Raw genomic sequence first — 19,521 nt, 5'->3', positions numbered from 1 at the left:
CCACTTTAGCTAATGGGGCCTCCTGCTGCTGCTGCTGCGCCACCAGAGCGATTTCTGTTCTCACCCTGAAGCAAAGTTATTAACCCGAGGTACTAATTCTGGGTTAGCGGAGTCTGTAACCTGAAGCGTATGTAACCCGAGGTACCACTGTATTATGGTTCCCACAAGCCAGAGTGTGCAATGATTCCTTTCACAGTTATGATTAGCGAAAAACATGCCATTTAAAAGGTCACTTCCAGCATTTTTCCTAGGCTGGTTAGTTCTCTCTGTAAAGTTTCTCCAAGTTTTTCATGCTTGGTTTGCTTGTTCAGACATTTTGGCTTCAGATGCAGAAAAACTTGGGAAGGTTAACAGTCAGAGTTAGTTAGATTGCATATTTATCAGGTCAGCTTCCGTGGGGCAAAGCCATAAAAGGGAACAGAGTGTCTTCTAGGCACGGGCGGCCTGTAAGGTCTGATGCCACCCCACCCAAAACTTGATCAAAGCAAGAAGGATCTGAGGCTGAAGAGAAAAACAGGTCAAATTGACAGAAGACGTATGAAAATGAACTCTCTTTTAAAAGTGTTTTATTTACACTGTGGAGACGTCCCAGCAGTTATAAGCTTAGACATCTGATAATTGAACCTTTTTTTTTGTAAAAGTATATAAATATATACACAAGACTCTATATAAAGTAAACATTGTGTAATTCAGTAAACGTTTGCTATTTTTCCTTATGCTAGTTAAGTTGTTCTGTAAAGCTTAAATACTGATTTCAAGTATTTTCTATAAAAAGCTCTACTGTATTAAAAATGCTGGGGGAAAAGACTGCTCTGCTATAAACAAAACACTTAAAAACAGACTAATAAAAAATTACCAGTAAGAAAGACCACCAGGATAAAATACTGTGTTCATTTCCCAACCGCCCATCCCTTGCATCAGAAATATACTATAAAATAGTTGGGAGGGAGAGAAAACGTAATACTTCTTTAAAAATAGGAAGCAGGGTTTTTTTTTCCTTTTTAAAAAATGTGTCAATTGCTTATCATAGTTTGAAAAAGCTGCAAAAAAATTGCAGTGTTATTAAATATATATGGTGCACAAAGCCCCCCCAACCTGTTGAAAAAAGAGGGGGTTATAGTGGTACTCGATAGAGATTGGAACTGGAATCCTATTGGCAGAGCTTACCTAGGGCACAGCTACACTACATTCACACACACACACACACACACACACGTACGTACTGGTTTCACACCAATTTAACTGCCATGGCTTACCCCCAAAGAATTATTGGGACTTGCAGTTTGATGAGGGCGCTGAGTATCCCGGTCTCAAGTCTGTCACCAAACTACTGTTCCCTTAGGGAGACATCACACAGACATTTAACTTGTTTTAACTCTGTAGTGTAGATATGCCCAAATTATTCAAGAACCTCATTTCCCCCCTTAAATGCATATTCGACTTGTAACAGCTTAGTTGCTTCTTGGCTTTTCTTCCGCTTGGAGCCGTTTTAGGACATACAGGATAACTTGATAGCAGAAAACGTACTGGTCCTGCAAAAGGAGGAAACGGCGTGTAAACTCACGGGAACACCAATTCTGAACTGCCACAAAGCAGCTGCAATAGAGAAGAGTCCCCTTAAACACAGCTGCATCCTAATCTTTCACCCCACAGATTACACTGGTGTAGAGCTTTGCTCTGTTTCTTCAATTGGGCCTTTAACTAGCGTGCCGTCCATTCTCACAACTTTCAGGTGGTTCGGAAGGGGGCTGAAGTCACAAATCCGCCCCCGCAGTCCGCCCCCCTTGCCTGTCACCAACCATCTATGTGGCTCGAGGGGAACACTACAAGACCAGCATTATTAATCTAGTGCAAAACCCCCCCACAAAAAACAACAACAAACAAATAGGAACCTGCTTTGTTCAGTCAGTGCCCTGCTAATGGGCCCAAACCAAGAGAATAGGGACCGTGAAGGCCTTATGCTATTTTGTATGAAAGTTATTTGGGGAGAGGGACCTAGCTCAACTGTAGAACAAGTTCAATTCCTTGTGTCTTCAGGCAGGGCTAATAAAGACCCGTTTGATACGCTGGAGAGCTGTTGCCCATCAGAGTAACCAATGCTCAGCTAGATGTACCAATATTGTGACTCATTATAACACAGCTGACTCTGCTTCTATGTTCCTCTGTCCATGTGGCCTAGTAACTGGGACCCCGAACCCCCACATTACCCACAGGTACCTGCAGGGGCCTGCTTCCAATTTTTGGTCTTCTGGTTTTGCTGGTTGCGGGAGTTTTCTTTTGGGGTGGGGATACTGCCTGCTCTTTGTTTGCCTGTTGTTTTTTTGGGAGGTGCCTTTGTGGGTGCTTTGCTGATTTTTCTATTGGGGGGGGGAGGGCTTGTCCATCAAGAGTCCCCTCCCCACCCCATGAAATGGATATATATATTTTTGTGGTGCCCACCCACAACAGTTTCTTAGAACCCCAAAAGGCTGGTGACTCCTGGTCTAAATGAATTAGCATTAGCTCTCCAAGGCTTCAGAAAGGTTGTTTTCACAGCCACCTGAAGTTGTTTTCATGACCCTGGGTGCTTTATGCTCTGTTCTCAAGGAATTTCCTTCGTAGATGACTGGATAAGGATCTTCCTTCAACTGAAATCATTTCCAGCCAATCTCTTTATGGTGTGTTCATTCTGATTTGTTTGCATGACTGTTACTGAGCATCCATCTGGATTTGTCTGCATGAAGGCTATACAACTTCCTATCAATTGACTGTCATAATAATAATAATAATAATAATAATAATAATAATAATAATAATTTATTATTTATACCCTGCCCATCTGGCTGAGTTTCCCCAGCCACTCTGGGCGGCTTCCAATCGAGTGTTAAAAACAACACAGCATTAAATATTAAAAACTTCCCTAAACAGGGCTGCCTTCAGATGTCTTTTAAAGATAAGATGGCTGCTTATTTCCTTCACATCTGAAGGGAGGGCGTTCCACAGGGCGGGCGCCACTACCGAGAAGGCCCTCTGCCTGGTTCCCTGTAACGTCATTTCATCTCACATCAAGTTTTTTTTGTCACTTTCCTTACCTGGTTGTTTTTTTAAAAAGCTGGTTTTGTTGCACAAGAATGCTTAGATTGGAAAAAAACAAAACTGGCTGGTATGCAATTGAATCCCACTTGCAAAACAGAGGCAGTCTGGAGACAGGCTGAGCCAGCCAGTCCAAGACTGTCTATTCTAACAAGCTGCATCAACAGCTCTCCAGTTACTTTGGTGGAAGCTGTTTCCAGCATCACTACTCCAAATCCTTCAAGCAGCGATGCTAAGGACAGAACGTGGGCCTTACGAATGCATCGTGATCCTTAATTCCCTCCACATTCTGGTCTCACGGATTAAATGGCTCAGATTGCACACAGCACATGCAAAAGTGGAAATGCACTCGTAGGTGCCAAACCTGCCTGCAGAAATATGCAGTGTATCCAAGTTCCTTGTTTTGAAATTTCCTTGCCTTCCTGCTCTTTGATCTGCCGTTCAGAGGGATACGCGGGAGAAAAGCTCCCAAAGAAACCAGAAGCGAAACTGAGTTAGGACACACGTACCTCCGTTTGCACCATGCCGTGCCTCTGCAAGCGCATTGTGCGCACCACGTCAGAGATGTCAAACTGGCAGAGGAAAAAGAGGAGAAGCTGTTAGGCACCACTGGTCTGGAAAGGAACCTGCGGAAGTGTTCTCAAAGAGTGCACCAGTGCAAGGGCTAAAACGAGGACTGCGCACACGACATACAAATAAACCTCATTTACAGTACATGGGTTTCCCCATAGGATCTTAGAAACGGGTGCTTATCTCTCACAGAGTTACAGTTCCCAGCACTCTTAAGAAACTCTGTTTCCAAGGCAGTCTGTACATGTTCAGCAGCAGTCTTGGCTCTGGGCCTTTGCAAAACACCTCTAGGGCGAGGGGGGAGATTTGCAACAGGGCAGTGGCAGGTGGATGCTTAACCTCCACAGAAACCCCTTCTTTGCCATGACCCCAGACTCTAAACAGTGAGCAAGGCACTGAATCAATGGCTACAGGGACCCTAATGAGAAGTTCCATTGGGTTTCTGACTCTGAGGCAGTCAGTGGTGATCAAGGGCTGGCTGGGCTGGCAGGAAGCTGCTGAGTTAGATCTCCAAATCATCAGTCTATAGAACTAGAGCTGTGATCCTCACCATCCCCTGAAGAACTAAGAGCCTCCCACAATGCCTTGCCAGCAGATTGGTCCAAGGAATACACTAGGCAGGAGGGCTATGGAGCAAACAGAAAGTGTCTTCCTTCAAACCAAAGGGCTGGCCCTTTAAGAGTCTGCAGTTCTCCAACATAGGAGAGGTGGGCTGAAAGCAAAGGCCTCAGTCCTTTTTGGAGCAAGTTGCTCACTTGGAACTCTCCATGGTGCTGTGGCAACTGGCCTGCTTTTATGTGCCCCAATGTGCTGCTCCTTCAGCCCAGAATAGGGCACTCTAAATAGCCACCTTCCAATGCAATAATGCAGAAATGTGCCAGTAACCCTGGGGTGGGCCAGGTGATTGCAGGTGAACATCTGCAGGTGGGGGAATGATTAAGAATCCCCCTTCCCATTTGCTGCTTCTCCACTGTAAGCTGCCCGCTCACCCTGCTCTTTGCAGATGTTTGGCAGAAACCTGTAAAGGTAAAAGGCAAAGGCAAAGGACCCCTGGACAGTAAGTCCAGTCAAAGGCGACTATGGGGTTGCGGCACTCATCTCGCTTTCAGGCCAAGGGAACCGGTGTTTGTTCGCAGATAGCTTCCCGGGTCATGTGGCCAGCATGACTAAACCGCTTCTGGCGCAACAGAACACTGTGAAAGAAACCAGAGCGCACGGAAACACCGTTTAGCTTTCCACTGCAGTGGTACCTGTTTATCTACTTGCACTGGCATGCTTTCAAACTGCTAGGTTGGCAGGAGCAGGGACCGAGCAACAGGAGATCACCCAGTTGCGGGGATTCGAACCGCCAACCTTCTGACCAACAAGTCCTAGGCTCTGTGGCTTCACCCACAGCGAATCTAATTGAAACATTAAAAGCTCAGAAGAAAATGCCACCTATGGTAGTTAACCTGTGAATTCTCTGAGTATATATCGAAATTGAAACTATACTTCCCATGGGGATGTTGTATCTTTCGTACCCATTGCATTAGAAGAACGGTGGATGCAAAATAAGCAAGCTAGCCAAATAACTGTAGGAAGGAGAATGGATAGTCACTCACCTCAAGATCCTGGCTGATCAGTCCCAACACCACGTCTATGCAAATAAGCGTCCCTGATCGTCCAATGCCTGCGCTGCAATGAGTGATGATCGGCCCTGATTTGTGGATGTGCCTCATGTAGGATATGAAGGTGAGCAAATCATCTGGCTGAGAAGGTGTGTCATGATCTGGCCAGGCAGTAAAGTTTAGGTGGAAAATACGCCGGAGTTCGCCAGTCTAGATTTTAAATTAAAACAAAAAATCCCCAGAAAGAGCAAGAATTGAGGCTTCTGTGAAGAGTAACAAGTCTCTAAGCAAATGCAAAAAGCTGCCACTTTTCAAAAACCCAACAGCTATCTCATGTAGAGCTTTCTCCCTCCTCTATTTGAGTATTGTTAATGTTGTTCACTACTATTTACACAGCTGGAGTTTTTGTTTGTTTGTTTTTCCATGGACATTATGTTACATGAATATTACGGTAACTTATTATATTCCCTTTCCCTCGTGGTATTATGTAGTATATGTTTTCTTTGCTGTGGAGACCTTTGGGTGACACGAAACTAACACGTTCAATAAATAATACTAGGAAAAAACCGAAACAGCAAATCTGCACCTGGCACACACCCTGACCTCTCAGCTCCCCTCTCCCACAAAGCCATTCTGCAAAGTGTGACACCCTGTTCCCTTACCTGAATATCCTCTAGCTCCATAACTCGAATGACAAAGCCTTTAAGCTGCTGCAGCCTCACCAGAGCAAGACGGAGCTTATCGCTGATCATCGTGGTTTTTCCGAGGACGTCGGGCCAGTACCTTTGACATTTGACCTTTTCTCCTTCTACTTCCTGGGTCATCATGGCGACGAGAGTGCAGTTCTGCTCCCAAGCCATTTGCCAGAAGTCCGCCACTGTGGTGGGGAGGGGTCCTTGGCAAGCAATATAAACATATTCCTTACTCCCCACCAGCATCCGGATAAAACTGGCATTGATGTAGCCACCTTCGGCCCCCAGGGGTACCCTTGTGGTGTCGTCTGCAATTCCAGAAACAGAAGAACCAGGAATTTAAAAGGTGTTTTATCATCGCTGCTCTTATTGCTACTGCTATGACATCTATTTGCATGAAGTTTTAGGACGTTCAACAGAACAGGACTCTGTCCACAAGAGTCTACAATCTTTAATTTGACACGGTGGGGGGGGGGAGGACAACAGGGGAGGGAGGTGTAAACATGGGAAGAATAATTATTTCAGTTACATATGCATAGGCTTAGTCACAGTACAGAGACTAGTGAGCTATGCCAAAGGCTCACAGCATAACCTCAAACACAACAACATGAAGTCACAATATTTCATAGCTTCTTCAAAATGCCTTGGCACAGCTGTGGACGCAATGCTAAAAAAATGTGGGAAAGCAGGTATGGAAGTTCCTTCCTAGTGTAGTCCGAAAGGCATGCGCGCCTTCTCAGCAGTGAGGGCTTGAACTCCAAATATGGAGATAGGTCACTGAATAGCTCACTGTAGGGGTGAGGGCAATGTTCTCCCCCACTTGGGACATTTACATGCATGCAAACTGCACACTCAAGTCAGATTCACACACCTGCTTTCTCCTCTTCTCTGTCAGTTCTGAAGCTGCCTCCTAGATGCGAGTCAGAATAAAGTGCATTGGGGAAATGCTGAAGAACGATGTAAGAAATGGCTTGCAAGGTCAAGCCAAAGGTCAGCTCTGCTGAATCCTGCACTCTTGTCTGCAACACTGGCTAACTGGACAGCACTGGGAAGTTCTTAAGTGGGGCATGATAGAGAGTACCAGCCCCTGTTGACTTGGCCCCAGCCAAATACACCACGTGCAGAAAAACCAACATTTTCCAATGCTCCTTATTAGTAACTTGAGGCTATTGTCCTTCAGGAAGAACTTCAAGAACCTCCCTAGGAGGTGGCTTCAGATCTTGGATCTCTTGAATCTGAAGCTCGTTATTTTGATGAGGATTTTCATACATTTCGTGCAATGATCCTAACACCACTTCATACAAGCAGGAATCACATCCCGGAAAATAAACGTCTCAATATACTGCAATCTGTAACACCGTACTGTTTTCTATTGGGAAATTTGATGGAGCTCTGCATTTCTGGAACTTGCCTTTCCCATTAAGTATCTCTTGGGAAATGAATATAGAGGGTGAGCAACAGAACAGTGAGATAGTGTGTAAACTCTGCCCAAGCAGAACGGACGCTGGGTAAAGGTTAGTGGATGCAGCGTGATAACCAGGACAGAATACTAAATTATTTGCTGTACTGCCCATGCATGTGTCACAGTGACCTAGCCTTATGTTTTCTTTGGGAGTCCTTTTCTTAAAGGGGGCATTGGCTCAAGTGAGATCTTTTAAATACATCTGAATATAGTGGCACATATTAACTGCTCTCAGGAAATAGGCTGCATGGGATTCAGTCTCAAGAGAGTTTACTTGGCACTTACGGTTTCAAATAGAACGCCATTACCACCCAAACACCTAATACTAGGTACGCAGGGCTTGCACCCCCGGGGCAAACTGGATATAATGAGGGCAGCAATATTTCTGTGTTTGTTTTTTTTTAATATAATTTTTATTAAGTTTATAGTGTACAAAATCCAACTTCCAAACACTTATTTCCATAAATCTAGTGGACTCCCCCCATCTTCCGAACACTGCATTCTCTGTAACTTTAAAACCTCAGCAAATTGTTAACTTATTTTAAACATAATAATATATCTTCCATTTTATCGTGATATCTGGTCTCTAAACATTTCAGTCCAAATCCATTGTTTTAGTTTCAACACAATAAAATTATTTCATTACACCACTTCTGTCTTGTTCCTTATTTTCCAATTCAAAAAATTAACCGATGCTGAAGCTGTAATTTCCTAAAAAGGAGCATTTTTTAACATTCATACAACTTATAATGCTTTTTCAAATAATCCTTGAACTTTTCCCAAACTTCCTCTGTTTCTTCTTCTCCCGAGTCTCGGATTCTGCCAGTCATTTCAGCCAGTTCCATATAGTCCATCAGCTGCGTCTGCCATTCTTCCAATGTGGGTAGATTTTGTGTCTTCCAGTGCTTTGCCATCAAGATCCTTGCTGCTGTAGTAGCGTACATAAAGAAAATTCTATCTTTCTTTGCCACCCTCTGGTCCACCATGCCCAGGAGGAAGGCCTCCGGTTTCTTGGGTAAGGTAAATCTAAGCACCTTTTTTAGTTCATTATGTATCATCTCCCAGAAGGCCTTCACCTTCGGGCAGGTCCACCAGAGGTGTAAGAATGTCCCTTCCTCCTCTTTACATTTCCAACATTTGTTGTCAGACAGGTGATATATCTTTGCAAGCTTGACTGGGGTCATGTACCACCGGTATGTCATTTTCATAATATTTTCCTTCAGGGCACTACATGCCGTAAATTTCATTCCGGTGTTCCATAACCTTTCCCAGTCTTCAAACATAATGTTGTGCCCCAAATCCTGCGCCCACTTTATCATGGAGGATTTAACAATCTCATCCTGTGTATTCCATTTAAGCAACAAGTTGTACATTCTCGAAATTAACTTAGATTTTGGCTCAAGCAGCTCTGTCTCTAATTTCGACTTTTCCTCCTGGAAACCCACTTTTTTGTCCGCTTTAAAAACTTCCTGAATTTGAGCATAATGTAACCAATCTCGCACCTTGTTTTTTAACTTTTCCATACTCTGCAACCTCCAATTATCTCCAATTTTTTCAATTATTTCCCAATATTTAGGCCAGTGGGCCTCCATATTGAGTCTTTTCCGTGCTTTGGCCTCCATCGGTGAGAGCCACCTCGGAGTTTTACTCTCCAATAAGTCTTTATATTTTGACCAGACCATAAAAATTGCCCTTCTGACAATATGGTTTTTGAATGATCTATGAACTTTAACCTTGTCATACCACAAATATGCATGCCACCCAAAAGCGTTATCAAATCCTTCCAGGTCGAGGACATCGGTGTTCTCCAATAAAATCCAATCTTTCAACCAGCAGAGGGCTGCAGATTCATAATATAACCTCAAGTCCGGCAGGGCAAACCCCCCTCTTTCTTTCGCATCCGTTAGTATTTTAAACTTAATTCGGGGCTTTTTGCCCTGCCAGACAAATTTAGAAATATCCCTCTGCTATTTTCCAAAACATTCCACCTTGTCCACGATCTGGAGGGCCTGAAACAGAAATAGCATTTTCGGCAATACATTCATCTTTATAGCAGCTATTCTACCCAACAAGGAAAGTTTCAGTCTTGACCATGTTTCCAAGTCTCTTTTAATCTCTGACCAACATTTCTCATAATTGTCCTTAAACAAATTCAAGTTTTTGGAGGTCAAGTGCACCCCTAAATACTTTACTTTTTTAACCACATTTAATTCCGTTTCTTTTCTGAACTCCTCTATTTCAATAGTTGTCAAATTTTTTGCTAAAACTTTAGTTTTTTGTTTATTCAGCTTAAATCCCGCCACCCGACCAAAGTCAGAAATTAATTCTAACGCTCTTTTAGTGCTAGAGGCTGGCTCCTGTAGTGTTAGTACCAAGTCATCTGCAAATGCTTTCAGTTTATATTGTTTCTCTCCGACCACAATTCCCTGTGCCAACCGGTCATTTCTAATCTTGTTCAATAGCACCTCCAGGACTGAGATAAACAACAGAGGAGACAGAGGGCACCCCTGTCGTGTCCCTTTTTCAATTTTGAACTCCTCTGTCACCACGTTGTTCACTATCAATTTAGCTTTTTGTTCTGAATAAATTGCTTCTATTCCATTTTCAAACCCCCGCCCTACTCCCATCCTTTCCAAATTTTTCTTCATAAACATCCAAGAAATGTTGTCAAAGGCTTTCTCCGCATCAATAAAGATCAACACCGCTCTTGTATTTGAATTTGTCTGTAAAAATTCCAGAATATCAATGATGTTTCTTGTGTTGTCAAATAAATGCCTACCAGGGAGAAAGCCTGCTTGGTCCTTATGAATCACTTCATTTAATACTTTCTTAAACCTACTTGCCAAAATGTCTGCAAAGATTTTGTAATCCACATTTAGGAGTGAGATAGGACGGTAGTTTTTAAGTTGAGTTTTTTCAGTTTCTAATTTTGGTATCAACGTGATGAAAGCTTCTTTCCACGTTTCCGGTGCCTTCCTCCCCTCCATAATCTGGTTGCAAACTTCCAACAGTGGTTGTATCAAAGAGTCCTTCAATACCTTATAGTATTTGGAAGTGAGTCCATCTGGTCCTGGAGACTTGCCTAGTTGAAGATTCTGAATGGCGCATTCAATTTCTTGGAGCGTAATGTTACAGTTCAGGGTTGCTCTCATTTCCTGAGGTATTTTTTGTAATCCATTAGTTATGAGAAATTGATCCACCTCCGAATCTTTTTGTGGCCTTTGTGAATAAAGTTCTCTGAAATATCTCTGGAAACACTTTCTAATTTCCTCAGGTTTCTGAACCATTCTCCCTTCAATCTCTAGATTTGTAACTGTATTAAGCTTTTGTCTCTTTTTCAACTGCCAAGCCAACAGCTTCCCACACTTATTAGCTGATTCAAAGGATCTTTGTTTCATTTGTTTAATTTTCCATTCCACCTCTTGATTTATCAATTTCGAATATTGTGCCTGGAAAAACTTCACTTCTCTCAACACTTCCTTCGATTTAGGCCTGGATCTCAGTTTTTTCTCTCCTTCTCTTATTTTCTCCAAAATCTTCTCCTTCTTTTCATTCCAGAGCCTTTTTTTGATCGTATTCTGCTGTATTAGAAACCCTCTCATAACTGCTTTACTTGCGTCCCAGATTGTTCTTTTTTCCACAGTTGTCTTTAAATTTATTTCAAAATAATCCTTTAAAACTTTTTGGGCCTTCTTTACAATCTCCTGATCTCTTAACAAAGCGTCATTCATTTTCCATCTGAAAGATCCGGTTGTGTTTAATCTCAGTTCCATTCTCAAAGCATTGTGGTCGGAGCAGGTTTTTGGGCAGATTTCCACTTTTCTAGTCTTAGGTGCCAGTCCTCTAGTTATCCATATTTGGTCGATTCGCGTCCATGTCATGTGGGCCTCAGAAAAGAAAGTTCCTTCTTTCCCTAGAGGGTTCTTGATCCTCCATATATCAGTAAAGTCCAAATTGTCAGTCATTTCGAAAAAAGTTTTTGGTAGTCTGCCGTCTTTCGTTATGTTAGCACTTTGCGACTTATCCATATTCACTGAGACGACTCCGTTCATATCTCCCAACATGATAATGTTGTTGTAATCCAAATAGTCCAGCATAGTCTCATGCAGCCTCTTGAAAAATTCCGATTTCCCTTCATTTGGGGCGTAGATTCCTAAAATTAAAAACTTTTCTCCTTGTGTCTGAATTTCAACCGCCAAAATTCTGCCCTGTTCATCTTTAAATACAAATTTTGGTGACAAGTTCTCCTTTGCATATATCACCACTCCTCTTTTCTTAACTTTGTCCGATGAAATAAATTCTTGGCCTAACCTTTTATTAATTAACACTTTTCTGTGGAGTCTTGTCACATGTGTTTCTTGCAAGCAGATAATGTCCAATTGTTCTTTTTTCAAAATATGAAATACTTTTCTCCTTTTTTCTGGAGAGTTCCCGCCATTTATGTTCCAACTAAGAAGCTGTAGAGACATCCTGGTCTAGTACTTGAGTATCACAGTTGGGTATCTATGTTATCCTCCGTTCCCGAAGGATGTGGTGCCGGTCCGCCTCCAGATGGTACGTGTCCTGGTGGTAATCCCGGTGGTGGAGGCCAAGAATCTGCGGCTCTCTTTTGGAGGTCCTCCTCGTTGTCGTACAGGAACTTCTGCTGGTCCTCTAGTGTTTTGATTCTTACCTTCTTTCCTTTATAGGTGAATGATAAACCTTGAGGGAATTCCCACCTGTAAGGAATTGCGTTGTACCTTAACAGTTTGGCCAAGTCTGTATATGAGGCTCTAAGGTCCAACAGATATTTGGGAATGTCTCTATAAATTTCTGCTCTTTTGCCTTCAACTTCCAGAGATTTTTTAAAATGTTGGCCTAGTATCTTGTCTCTTTCCTCTCTTGTTCTCAAGCAAACCAAACAGTCTCTGGACTTGTCTTTCTTAGCCGATCTTCCCAATCTGAAGGCCGTCACAATTTTGAAGTCTTTGTCTTCCTCAACCCCCCAAAATTTAGAAAATAACTGCGTCAAAAATTCCTCTAGGTTGCCCTGCTCCAGTTCTGGGACGGCCCTCAGCCTAAGATTGCATTCCTTACTTTTCAGTTCCACCATTGACAGGTAGGCTTGCTGTTCTCCTACCTGTCTTTTCAGAGGTCTTACTTCCCCTTTGATCTCCTCAACCTTTTTGCACGCTTGCTCAGCTTTTTGATTGGCTTCCGCAGCTAGTTTATAGTTCTCAGCCGTAGCTCCTTGCAATTTCTCAATAGCCTGAGTATGCTGGGAAACCTGATCTGATAACTTACTGATAGTAGATGTAGCTCTATCAATTTTAGATGACTGATCGTCCACCTTCTTATTCAAAAGTGGTTCACGTAGCTGCCTTGGTACGTCCCACAGAATTGTTGTCTTGGTGCTTAAACGCAGCTTTCCAATTTGGCACTTCTCCAGCCCTAGAGAAGCTTTCTTAATTCAAAATATCCCCCCCAACATCCCAGCCGATATCAAACTATGGCTCTTGAAAGTGACCAAGCAGATTGTGACCCACTAAGCCACCATCCTCTATGGATGAGAACAAGCGGGGGGAAAGAAAGGGTACCAAACCCCAAGCAGGAAGTGAAAGCGTCAGGTGGGCTACTACTTATGCAGGGCTGGTGTACCGTGTTTTAGCTGGCTGGGTAACCATTTTGGCTTGCCTGCCACTGATCCGAGGCCCACATGCAGCAAAGGAGCCACCCTACTGACTCACTTTCCCTTTTATCCTCAGTTCACCGAATCCCACCTTGGGAAACATCCATCGCACCTCTATTGACACAATCAATACAGATTATCTCCTAGCACAGAGAATTCACGCACAGTTACCAAGCTGAGGGTCCTTCGGAAACCCTTCAGGAAAGGATAAAGAGACAAATTAAACCGCAAATGGCCTTTTGGAAATCAGGACTCACAAGGCAGTATGTTCTTATATCTATTCTTCTTCCTGTTTTCCTTTGTTTGGCCCACCAAACACTGATCCAAGGGCTTTAGGTCTTGAAGATTCTGTAATGAGACATGTAGTTGACTAACATCATTTAACAATACATGTACATGAATTTTTTTAGAAAATCAACAACACCAGACTGAACCAGGGTTAAAGTATGTGTAAGCAGATTAGTTTTTATGGTGTACGTGTAAGAAAACATGTAAGAATGTAGGGGAATAAAACAAAAACAAACCACCTGAGTTTTCGGAGGGGAAATGTCCACTAAAAATCAGAGGTGAGTGAAGCAGACCTGTTTGCATTCCCATGTTATCTCCTCTCATATTCCGAGAAGAGACATGACAGCCGTCCCTCAGGGCCTGTCACATGGAAGATGGAGAAAGCCTGAACCAATGGCTTCAAGTTACAAGAAAGGCGATTCCTCCTAAACCTCAGGAAGAACTTTCCGATGCTAAGAGCTGTTTGACAGTGGGGTAGTCTCCCCGGGGGGATTGTGGGTTCTCCTGAACAGGAGGTTTCTAAGCAGAGGTTGGGTGGCCACCTGTCATGGATGCTTTAGTTGAGATTCTTGCCTTGCAGGGGGTTGAACTTGAGAATCCTTTGGGGTTACTTCCAACTCTTAGGATTGTGTCCACAGCGCAAGAGAGTGTACACTCACCTCAATCTCTTTTGAAGGGACACCTTGTTCCAATAGGCCTCGCAGCATCCGGATAGTTGACTTCAATTTGGACCCTGTATATTTGCCCGAAGGAAGGACTTGGACGATCGGAAGTGCGGCAAGCTCTTCGTCGGTGACTAAAGGGCAATCTGGCACGGGAAGGAGATGGGATTTATGAGCGCCTATAAAAATCCACCTAAATCCAGTCTTATGCTGCCACCCCATGAAATATAGCAGCAGTTGCCTGCCTGGCAGCACGTGCCACTTTCAAGTTGTCAGCGGCTGATGAAAACATATCATGATTATTGCTTTTGTAAAGGCTCCCCGTATATAACTTGGGTGGTAAACAACCCCCCGTTTCTCATTATCCCTCCATGCTTGGTGCTTCAAAGGTTGCTATCGACAGCGCTTTTCTCAGATTTTTGTGAACGTCGGCTCAAATTTAACAGAAACTAATAAATAACCATCTGCATTGTTAGCGTTCCTTGCACAATGAGTACAGTGCAGACCCTTTATGCCAGGCAAATTCGCTGCATTTTGCAGACAAGGTAGATTGGTTTGTAAGCCGTAGTCTTACAGCTCAAACATTGGTGCCGAGCGGTTGACGGGCAGTTCTTGAAGAGACAAGCACATCGTGTTTTAAAATCACATGTTTTACCCCAAAGGTTCCCAAGAACCGTGTTTGTGAAGAGTGCTGTGGGAGCTGAGCTCCAGTTTCCAGGATTCTTTGGGGGTAGCTATGTATTTTATTTTATTTTATTTATTATTATTATTATTATTATTATTTATTAAATTTCTATACTGCCCCTTCATCCGAAGGTCACAGCGTGGTTTGCAATATAAAAAACACAAAAAATACATACCATGATAACAAACAAAAACAATAGCCCCTCCCAGTTTAAAAGGCTATAGATTGTTTAATTAGTCAAAGGCCTAGGAGATTAGCGGTTAGATTACTGCAACATATTATATGTGGGGCTGCCTTGAAAGACAGTTTGGAAACTTCAGCAGGTGCAGAGATTCAGCAGCCAGAGTTGCTCTCCGGAGTAAGATGTCTTGAGTATGTAACACAATCCTGGCCTACTGCACTGGCTGCCAATCAATTTCTGGGCCCAATTCAAAGTGCTAGTTTTGACCTATAAAGCCTTAAACAGCTCAGGACCGCCTCTCCCCATATGAACCATCCCAGACCCTGTGGTCATCATGTGAGGCCTTTCTTTGTGTTCCTCCTCCACAAGAGGTTTGGAGGGTGTCAACACGAGAACAAACCTTTTCTGTAAGGTAAAAGTAAAGGGACCCCTGACCGTTAGGTCCAGTCGTGGATGACGCTGGGGTTGCGGCGCTCATCTCGCTTTACTGGCTGAGGGAGCTGGCATACAGCTTCCAGGTCATGTGGCCAGCATGACTATGCTGCTTCTGGCAAACCAGAGCTGTGCACGGCACGCCATTTATCTTCCCGCTGGAGCCGTACCTATTTATCTACTTGCACTGTGTGCTTTCAAACTGCTAGGTTGGCAGGAGCAGGGACCGAGCAACGGGAGCTCACCCCGTCGCAGGGATTCGAACCGCTGACCTTCTGATCGGCAAGTCCTAGTCTCTGTGGTTTAGATCACAGCACCACCCGCGTCCCCTGCCTTTTCTGTGGTGGCTCCCTATTTGTGGAATGCTCTCCCTAAGGAACCTGCCTGTTGCCAAGCAAAAATGTTTTTCTATAACTAGGCCTTCTGCTGATTGAACATTCCATGGCCTTTTAAATGTGTTTGTGGGAAGGGGGGCAGGTTATTGGTTTGTTGTTGTTTTATTATGTATTTTATGTTCTCATTTTGTATTTTTATGTTGCGAACCACCCTGTGATCTTCAGAGGAATTGTGGTATGCAAATTTAATTAATCATCATAATAACAACAACCCACTTTTCAAAGAAAGCCGGGTCTTTGTGATAAGGGAAGTGATAGGATAAGTGTGGGGTGACTGAATGATTGACAGAAAGACTTAAGCACCCAGCAAGGACATCGCTGTTCTATAACCGCCCCGTATAAGAGTCAGAACAATTGTTTAATAAAGATGGGACAAAATCTAACCTCTGTATAAACTATGTGGAAGCAAATCAGAATGAATACTGAATAAACAGGTAATCTGCAGAAGACCAAAAATATTGCGAATTGGCCCCTCTCTCTTTGATTGCTTACCTTTAACAGACTGCTGCTGGTTTATTGATTCAATCGGTAACTCGTCACTTCCCCAGGTAATCTCATCGTCGTCTCCCTGACCCACCAGAGGCCGCTGGGGTAATCTTAAAAATACAAACATTTCCTTAAAAAGACCCAAAACTGTGTCTGCATTCCACCACCACAAAGGACAAAAAATTATCTTGAGAAACAAAACGTTCCAAGCAATGGAAGTTCAAATGAAAGTAGGAATTACCAACTTAATTAGATTATATATGCCAATTCTTAGTATGATTCATGTGAGGAAGGTAGTTTCCATTTGTGTTTTTATGGCCATCTTATTCGACATTCTACGAGGGCACAGAAAACGAAGCATAATCTGCAGAAGGCAAAGGAAGCCTGACCTTCATGGCATGCCACATGAAATATGGAATGGAACATGGAAACATATGCCCATTATATCCGGCCCCACCAGCACTATACACTGGGTGGCTTCCCACAAAGAATTCTGGGAACTGCAGCTTGTTAAGGCTTCTTCTGAGAGTTGTTAGAAGACCTGTCTACCCCCACACAGTGCTAAAATTTCCAGTTTCCTGGGGAGAGGAACTGATCATTAAACCACTCTGAGAACTGTAGCTCTGTGAGAGGAATAGGGTTCTCCTAACACCTTTCAGAAAAAGGGATGCGGGTGGCGCTGTGGGTTAAACCACAGAGCCTAGGACTTGCCGATCAGAAGGTCGGTGGTTCAAATCCCCGCGACGGGGTGAGCTCCCATTGCTCGGTCCCTGCTCCTGCCAACCTAGCAGCTCGAAAGCACGTCAAAGTGCAAGCAGATAAATAGGTACCACTCCAGCGGGAAGGTAAACAGCATTTCTGTGCACTGCTCTGGTTCACCAGAAGCGGCTTAGTCATGCTGGCCACATGACCCGGAAGCTGTACGCCGGCTCCCTCGGCCAGTAAAGCGAGATGAGCGCCGCAACCCCAGAGTCGGCCACGACTGGACCTAACAGTCAGGGGTCCCTTTAACTTTACCTAAAACCTTTCGGAAACCTTAACTAACTACAGTTCCCATGACCCTTTGGGGGATGTCATGCCTGTTTATAAAGTGGTATGATGCTGCTTTAAATGCACAGTGTAGATGGAGCCCAAGCTGTTGGCTTCCATGCAACAGCAAGAAACACCCATTTCAAGTATATCACTAAGTGTGGCTAAGACTATATTATCACACGGTATTTTTATTTCAATTTTTTGAGCTATCAAAACCAGTAAATATGAGCCAAATTAAGGAGGACTGGCCTTGTGTATATCTCCATTTTTTAAAAAACCTCACCTTTCAGAAATCCTTTTGTTATTACAATACTCTTCACAGCCATTCATTTGGGGTGGCTAAGGAGAAAAACAGAACATTTGTAAAATAAATTATAATTACATAGCAGGGAACTAGCAAGGTAGAAAACTTTTATGCAAAAAAATCTGTGCCTTATTCTATTCAGTTCTTTTCTTTGCAATGGGAGAATATAGAATAGCGTCACCTCTTTCTTTTTGCTGCCTACAGCCACCATTTTGTGCTGACAACCACAACACCCGCCAAAGACGTTGATAATACTATGCGAATTGCCAGACAGTCAATATTTTGGATGGCTTTCAATCACATATCAGCAGATTAGGATGCACAATTTTAATCATTTATATTTTATTTTTTAAGCTGCCCTTTACCGTAAGGTCCCGGGGGGAGGTAAAATATACAATTATGAAAACAAATAAAACAATTACAGACAAAGCAAAAATAAAAAAGTGAAAACTATTAAAAATAGCTGCATATATACAACAATTACACATATAAAACCAGTGCAATTTTTTAATAAAAAAAATTCCTGCTACCATATTTATTTTACCTCTGGGAAATCGTCAGGCAACGATGACCCATCACAGTCTGTGTCTTCTGATTTCTCTTCTGCAAGTTTCCCATTTGCCTCTACTGGGAGAGAAACATGGCGTCAAAAAATAAGAAAAAAACACACAAATGATCAGGACCAATAGGCTTTAATCACTCACTAAATGCAAGTGTGTGCCACTATTTAACAAGGTTAGGGCTGTGGGGGAGGGGAGGGAGCTGCTGGAGATTTCCCCCGGTTGAACATCTGCCTGCCACACAATTAATAAAAGACACAGGAGACCTGCCAGAAAAAAGAATTCCTTACTACATCCATGAGGCTAACTTGGAAAAGGTCCAGCTGCTGTTCCTTAAATGCTTAGCTATCCGAATAGTATTGCCAAGCACAAAAATTAAGGGTAGGAAACAACTATCAGCAGCTGAAACACAGACACTATTTTTTCTTCAGCAAATTGTTTGAAGGGAAATAAGCTACCAACTTTGGTGAAGGGATCTATTTCTGACTTTCCTATTTCTGAGCCTTTTATACTTTCATTATGCTTCGTTAGTTTTTTTGCTTGTTTGCTGTCACCAGATGTTGGCCTGAGTGTGCGCACGTACACACATACACGAGTACTCTGACACCTATGTGATGTTAACATATGAGAGTGCTGGAGGTGAAATAGTTAAACAGGTTACCCAATCAGAACCCAGGGGGGTGGAGTCAGAGGGACTATAAAACCAGCTCTGGGGGGTGTGTGTGAAGGTGGTTGGTTGGAGTGGGAGTGAATTGGGATAGAGTCTGTGGGTAGGTTGAGTTAGGGTAGCGAAATAAGTTGAGTCAGGAACAGTTAGGAGCTAGGAAGACAAGTAACTATCTGAGAGGTGGTTTAGTGAGTGAGAGCAGGTAGTGGAAGTTATAGGTCTGGATAGGCACCCCATGATTGTAATTGACTGATACCATTTATGAAACCACACGCTTGTTAAACTGCAATAAATCAAGAAAAGTTTATGTTCCAATTTAACCCTGACTGGACTCAGTATTGTCCCAGGTAGGGCCTGGGTGGTGGCAGTGAGAAATAAAGTGGTGGCACAGGGATCAACAGACGGTGAAACGTCCAGGAACCCTGTGTGATCGCCACAACCTCTTCCTCCCAGCCTGCTCCCTCTTCTCCCTCATCATCATCGTCCCACCACCAATCCCCTGGCTCCGAGCCTTCTTCCCCTGGGGGTTTCCTTGGGGGTTCCCCAGCTTGTGCCTCCCACCAGTCCTCTGCATCTGGCCAGTCCATGACTCATCATCACAACTGAGGCACCACCACCAAAAAGCCCCTTCTCTCAAGGGAAAAAAATGTTGCGGTTTAGCAAGACTCACACAAACATTTCAAATACACAACACACCGGTGTTTATTTTCCAAGATACCCTGAAATGGAAGCCTCCAGCTTTGAGCCTGAAACTACAT

At 43.3% G+C, this 19,521-nt stretch overlaps 1 protein-coding gene across 1 annotated transcript in view; it reads right to left on the bottom strand.

The window, feature by feature from the left end:
* Positions 1 to 549: 549 nt before the first annotated feature.
* Positions 550 to 19,521, bottom strand: part of PTPN13 (protein tyrosine phosphatase non-receptor type 13) — a 162,142-nt gene continuing 143,170 nt past the window's right edge. Inside the window, exons 39-47 of the mRNA XM_081925517.1 lie at positions 18,081 to 18,160; positions 17,516 to 17,571; positions 16,207 to 16,310; positions 14,019 to 14,167; positions 13,329 to 13,419; positions 5,912 to 6,249; positions 5,244 to 5,459; positions 3,582 to 3,644; positions 550 to 1,532 (exon numbers count right to left, since the gene is read on the bottom strand). Coding sequence (XP_081781643.1) covers positions 1,452 to 1,532; positions 3,582 to 3,644; positions 5,244 to 5,459; positions 5,912 to 6,249; positions 13,329 to 13,419; positions 14,019 to 14,167; positions 16,207 to 16,310; positions 17,516 to 17,571; positions 18,081 to 18,160 — 1,178 coding nt within the window. The 3' untranslated portion in view covers positions 550 to 1,451. The remainder of the gene's footprint in view (positions 1,533 to 3,581; positions 3,645 to 5,243; positions 5,460 to 5,911; positions 6,250 to 13,328; positions 13,420 to 14,018; positions 14,168 to 16,206; positions 16,311 to 17,515; positions 17,572 to 18,080; positions 18,161 to 19,521) is intronic.

This window comes from Podarcis melisellensis (genome assembly GCF_964234715.1).
Source record: "Podarcis melisellensis genome assembly, chromosome: 9".
Lineage (NCBI taxonomy): Eukaryota > Metazoa > Chordata > Lepidosauria > Squamata > Lacertidae > Podarcis > Podarcis melisellensis.
The sequence above is the reverse complement of the archived record's forward strand: the minus strand, read 5'-3'. Positions and strand labels throughout refer to the sequence as shown.